At 65.1% G+C, this 5,549-nt stretch overlaps 2 protein-coding genes across 2 annotated transcripts; one reads left to right on the top strand and one right to left on the bottom strand.

The window, feature by feature from the left end:
• Positions 1-103: 103 nt before the first annotated feature.
• On the top strand, positions 104-2,387 carry PNPO (pyridoxamine 5'-phosphate oxidase). The gene is made up of 7 exons (XM_010585675.1): positions 104-130; positions 295-437; positions 527-626; positions 893-946; positions 1,249-1,377; positions 1,476-1,546; positions 1,622-2,387. Exons 1-7 carry the CDS (start codon positions 104-106, stop codon positions 1,785-1,787), a joined length of 690 nt encoding a protein of 229 aa, XP_010583977.1. The 3' UTR covers positions 1,788-2,387.
• Positions 2,388-4,416: 2,029 nt separating this feature from the next.
• PRR15L (proline rich 15-like) lies at positions 4,417-4,716 on the bottom strand. Its single transcript, XM_010585516.1, has one exon. The coding sequence runs from the start codon at positions 4,714-4,716 to the stop codon at positions 4,417-4,419; it is 300 nt and encodes a 99-aa protein (XP_010583818.1).
• Positions 4,717-5,549: the final 833 nt, after the last annotated feature.

Raw genomic sequence — 5,549 nt, 5'->3', positions numbered from 1 at the left:
CCTGGAACCAGGGTAGTGACTCCCCCCATACTGGTTGTGCCCCTGGAATTGGCGTGACCCCCACCAAGCTGTCCCCAAGGCCCGGGGTGACACCCCCCCCTTCATGCTGCCTGTCTCCCCAAGGCCTGAGGTCCCCCCCTCGCACCTTCTGCACCCCAAGAGCTGGGGTCACCCCATCTCCTGTGCTGACCGTGCTCTTGAGCCTGCTCTGACACCCCCCCCCAAGTGCCAGCCGTCTCCCCAAAGGCCAGAGTGTCGTGTGGGTGTCTGTGTGCGTGTCCCCCCCCCTTACAGCGTCCCCCATGTCCCCAGGCCTTCGAGGAGCAGCACCTGGCCTCCCGAGACCCCATCCACCAGTTTGGGGTCTGGTTCCAGGAGGCCGTGGGCTGCCCGGCCATCGGGGAGGCGAACGCCATGTGCTTGGCCACCTGCACCAGGTGAGGCTGGGGAGTTGTTGGGGGTGGGGGGGTGTCCCCCCTGGTCACCGCAGGGGGAACCTGTCATCGCCTTCCCTCTCCCGCTGCAGGGACGGGAAGCCCTCGGCCCGCATGGTGTTGCTGAAGGGTTTTGGGCAAGATGGTTTCCGCTTCTTCACCAACCACGAGAGCCGTAAGGGGAAGGAGCTGGTGAGGGCTGCGGCCGCGCCAGGGCTGGCGAGGATTCTGGGGGTACTGGAGGGGGGGTCTCCAGGAGGGACGGTGGCTTTCCAGCCCCTTTGTACCAAGGGTCTTGGAGAAGCGAAGCGGCCGTGGTTTGCGTCGAGGCTCTGCCCGGCACTGTGTGCAGGCAGGTCCTGCCGCGGCAAAGCGTGGGGTTTCTCTGAATTTTTTAAAGCTGGGGGCAATGCTGGTCTGCTGACGGTTCTCTTGTCTCTCCGCTCTCTTCACCCCAGGACGCCAACCCCTTCGCTTCACTGGTGTTTTACTGGGAACCGCTCAACCGGCAGGTGTGTCGTGGTCCCCCGGGGATGTGGGGGGGGCCGGGGGGAGCAGAGGGAGCACAGTTGGGCCCCCTTGGCACGGTGTCAGGCAGCAGGTGCTCCTTCCCTCGGGGTGGGCTGTTTGGGCTCACACATTTGGGTGGGGGTCATGCTCGGATGGGTCCTAGCCCTCAGAGATGAGACAGGATGGGGGTGCCTGTGTTTTTGGGGGGCCAAGTCGGGGACAACAGGGTAGTTTCTCACTTGGGACCCCACGCAGCCCCTTTGGCACCCGTTAGCCAGAGCCCAGCTGACTGTGCCTGGCACAGGTACGGATCGAGGGCTCAGTAAAGCGGCTGCCAGAGGAGGAATCGGAGCAGTACTTCCACTCCCGTCCCAAAAGCAGCCAAATTGGGGCCGTCGTCAGCCGGCAGAGCACCGTCATTCCGGACAGGGAGGTGAGTGCTCATCCCTTTCCTCATGGCAGCGACTGGAGGGGCTGGGAGAACCAGGGCTGCCTCAGCTGCCGTGTTCACCGCCTTCCCCTTCCCCACAGTATTTAAGGAAGAAGAATGCGGAGCTGGAGGAGCGGTACCAGGATACGACGGTGCCGAAGCCGGCATACTGGTGAGTTGTGGGGGCCGTGGGCAGGATGCTGCCTGCCGGTCGGGCTCCCCGTAAAGCCCCGTCTTTCTCTGCCAGGGGCGGCTACATCCTAAATCCGGATGTCATGGAGTTCTGGCAGGGCCAAACCAACCGCCTGCATGACCGCATCGTCTTCCGACGCCTGCGGGACAGCTCGGCCCCCCTGGGAGACATGACGCACCGGGGAGAGGGCGAATGGGTCTTCGAGCGCTTTGCCCCATGAGGCCGCCGCCGTCTCCAGCTGCGTTCGCCCGATCGGGAGCATCACCTGTGCCAAACCTGCCCGCCTGTCCCCCGTCATGCCCAGGGGAACGGGGCTGGCTTTGCTCTGCTGTCCCCTGGGAGACGTGTGCTGAGCTGCGGGGGTGCTGGCGGGGGGCTCTGGTCCAGCCCCAGAGCCCCTTCGCCTCCCTTCGCTTCTCACTGGGGTGGGTGAGAGCCTCAGGTGTGTCCCAGAGACCATCTGCTTCCCCTCGCCAACACGTGGGGAGCGACTGCTCCCAGTGCCACTGGTGGTTAATTAATCATGGAGGGATGCGGAGGGACCAAGAAAGACCCCAGTGAACCCCCTGCCTGTGCCCTGCTGTTGCCACCACTCATGCCTCGTGTTTTAGCTAGAACCGTGCAATGTGCTCAGTCTGTGCAATAACTTATTTAATTGCAGCTTTAATGTCACCACCGTGTCACTGGTGTTTGTGGCTGGCTGTATGTGTTGCCACCGGCGCACCCCATCTCCCCAGGGCTGTGGGACCCTCGACCCTCAGCCTGCTTGTTCAGGGAGGGGGTCAGGTGGGCGCCGCTCCCCGTCTGCCCCACAGCTGCCTGTCTGAGCTTGGAAAAAATAAATCCCGATCAGTGCGGAGCCATGCAGTGGGTTTGGGTTAATATTTACCCACGCAGGGCCAGGCTGCGCTCTCTGGCAGCTGGAGCTCGGTGCAACCAGGAATCCCGGCCTGTGGACCTGGCAGAGGGTGCTGCCCTCGCTCCTCCGGGCCACATCCCAGTGAAACTGGGTCCCGATAACCTTCGTCCTCCCTGCCTCCATGTTTACTCTCCCAGTCGCTGGCTCTTGGGGCAGGATCGTGCCATGGGGCTTTACCATGGCTGGGGGTGCCCTGGTGGGTTCCTGGCCGTGCGTGGTGGGCAAAGCCCTGTGGTGGGTAGCAGCATGAGGTGACTGGGGGGATTTCGGCCCCGGGATGGGGGGGAGCTGGGTTAGGTGGCCACGGGGGCTGTCACACACCTTGTGCCGCTGTCACAGGCTCGCCGGGTGGCCTGGGTCCCTCCCGGCTATGTTCTTTCCTCAGGGACAGCCGCCACGGTGGGACAGGAGGGGATGGCATGGATTCCGGCGTCACCTCAAGGGGACAGCGTGAGGTGGTAGCTTGACGTCCTGGGAAGGGGCTGGGGGCTTTGCTGGGGCTGGGGATGGCAGCAGAGCCAGGTCTCCCACCCATCCCGGCATTAGGAGCGTGGCGGGAGCCCAGATACCACCGTGATGGGCATAAATGAGCCGATCGGCACCGGCTGCGTGCTGACAGCTCTCCTCTTTCCCTCTCCCTCCCTTCCCTCTCGGGCAGGATTCCTCCGGCGCTGCCAGCCCAGGACAAAGAGCAGTTCTGTGAGCCGGTGGGTGCGGGCAGAGCAAACAGAGCGAAGGGTGGGGGCTGCCGGGGGCCTGGGCCACCCCGGCACAGGTTTTGTGCCGGGGAAGGAGGGGTTGGACTCTGGCACTTGGCACCATCCGGCTTTTATAATAGCTGGGAAGTGGTTTCTCCTGTTGACTTCAGGCACGGCCGCACCCTGCTCCGCAGGGTGGGCACCCCGGGCTGGCAGCGCTGGTGACGGCCACCCCCGCGTGTCCCCCGCCTCCGCAGGGTCAGGGATTCCCTGCGTTGGCAGCAGCTGGCACCGCTCCCCACCGGGGTCCCAGAAGGGACCCACAGCTCTTTGACCCTGCCAGGCTGGAGCTGAGGGGGTCCGCCAAGCTCTTCCCCCCCGCCACCGCCTGTGCCTCCAAGCTGCCTTTGCTTCCAGACCTCGTTTATTAACAACAGTTAATTATCAGCAGTCGCGAGAGCTGACAAAAGGCTTAGCTTCCAACCCGAACAAACACCGGGGCTGCCAGATCGGCCGTGGCGGCTGTCCCCGGGGTCAGCTCTGGCACCGTGCTCCGTGGTCGGTTCTCCCCTTCCTGGAACAGGGAGCGATTCCTGGATGCTGATGGGAATATGGCTCCTCCCGGGAAGCCCAGAGTCCTCCTCGGTCCTCATGGAGGCAGCTTGGGCGGGGGGACTTTGCCCACAGGGTCATTCCCTCGAGGCAGGGAAGCATCACGTCCTCTGGTTTGGGGGTAAATGATGGCAAGGACGCGGCATCGGTGGCTCTGCCTGTGGCTACGTGGCCCCTTGGGCTTGGGAGACGAGGCGGGGGGTCCCCCGGTCTCACCCCCGCAGGAGTGATGGGCAGGAGGGGATTGGGATCCGGGCCGTTGGCGCTTGGGGCAGAGCTGGGTGAAAGATGGGCTCCAGTGGTCCGTGGCAAGCGACCGAGCTGCGGCAAGTGTCCTCATCCCAGTATGAACCAGTCAGCCTCGGGGACACTCCCCCTGCCCGTGGGGGGCTGGGAAGGGGGGGGTGCACCTGACTCCGCTCCCCGGTTCTCCCTCTGCCCCTGGGGTGCCGCGAGCCCGGGGGCTGCAATTAATCAGGGTCCTTGTTTCTCCCTTAAATAAACCCCAGTACAAGTCCTTTCTGCTTCCAAAGCCCCACAATCCAGCATCCCCGGGAGGGATGGAGTCGAGCCGCTGTGGACAGCCGGTGGCGGTGGCCGGGGGGTGACAACTGGCCGGGTCATTTCTCCTCCCGCTCGCCAGCGGCACGGAGGTTGGGGTTCTCAGCCAGTGTCGCCCGCACTTTCTTCTTCTCCTTGAAGCGTCCCGAGTTGGAGACCTTGACGTGTTTGCCTTTGCTGCTCTTGTCCACGATTTTCTCCAGGCGGGCGGCGAAGCCGGGTGGTCCCTCCTCACCCGGACCCTCTTGGCTCTCGCCGGCGGCAGCAGCGTGGCTGTCGGGGTTCTCGTACAGCACCTTGGGCACTGACTGGCGCTTCCGCAGGAAGGTCAGCTTCCACCAGCCATGGCTGTCGGCCATCGCCGCCGGCCCCTGAAATGGAAGTGGGGGTCGTACTCCCTCCTGGGGGGGTCCCTTGGTCCCCCCCCGCCCTGCCATCCCGGAGCTGATGGGGATGGACGAGGGAGGTGGGCTGCCGATCTGGCGGCGCCGGCGGGGAGCCCGGTGCCGTGTTTGCCGAAGGCGGCTCTGGTGTTCTCCCACTGCCTCTGCTGGGATGCTTGTGGTGGGCACTGGGGGGGCTGCGTGGAGTTGGGGGGGGGATGCTCAGGTGACCTGGGCATTGCCGAGCCCAGGGGAGAGGCTGCTGGCACTGCCGGGAGCTGCCATATCAGCCGTGTGTAGCAGGGCAGGGAGGGAGCCCAGTAAGCAAACAGGAACAGGAACTGGGAAGCAGGTGGGAGCCAGGGAGGTGCCGGGGTCCCTGCCGGGGGGGGTCACCACCCACTGCACCCCAGGGTCGGGGTTTTCCTCTTGCCCAGCCCTGCCTGCAGGGACAGGCAGGAGCATCGGTGGGGCCCCAGCTGCTGCCAGGAAGGCTCCGGCAATCCAGGAAGGCTCCGGTGCTGAGCTTGGCTCCAGGGCAGGGACAGGGAAGGTGGCTCCCGAGCGGCGGAGCTGAGGGAATTTCCAGCGTCCCGTCCCTATCCCAGGAGCCAGCACGGCTCTGTGCCCCCGCAGCGCTCGGCCATGACCGACCCCGCAGACGGACCCCTGCCCGGCTTTTCCCGGGGTGGTGCCTCCGGCATCGATTTCAGGTGCCGGGGCAGGGGGACAAGGACACCGAGACTGGGGCCACCACCCCAGGGAAGACAGCTGGTGGCCCCCCAGGCTGGTTTGCTGTGTTCCCCCCC

Source organism: Haliaeetus leucocephalus, unplaced genomic scaffold, assembly GCF_000737465.1.
Source record: "Haliaeetus leucocephalus isolate CR32 unplaced genomic scaffold, Haliaeetus_leucocephalus-4.0 Scaffold110, whole genome shotgun sequence".
NCBI classification, from domain to species: Eukaryota; Metazoa; Chordata; class Aves; order Accipitriformes; family Accipitridae; genus Haliaeetus; species Haliaeetus leucocephalus.
This window is presented reverse-complemented; position numbering and strand designations above follow the sequence as displayed.

Bases quoted from the DNA above. Each gene is read 5' to 3' on its own strand.
- PNPO (XM_010585675.1), top strand. From the start codon at position 104: ATGCTGCCTGTCTCCCCAAGGCCTGAG. The intron at 947-1,248 runs GTGTGTCGTGGT...TGCCTGGCACAG, and splicing joins GGGAACCGCTCAACCGGCAG to GTACGGATCGAGGGCTCAGT. The intron at 1,547-1,621 runs GTGAGTTGTGGG...TTTCTCTGCCAG, and splicing joins GTGCCGAAGCCGGCATACTG to GGGCGGCTACATCCTAAATC.
- PRR15L (XM_010585516.1), bottom strand. From the start codon at position 4,716: ATGGCCGACAGCCATGGCTGGTGGAAGCTGACCTTCCTGCGGAAGCGC.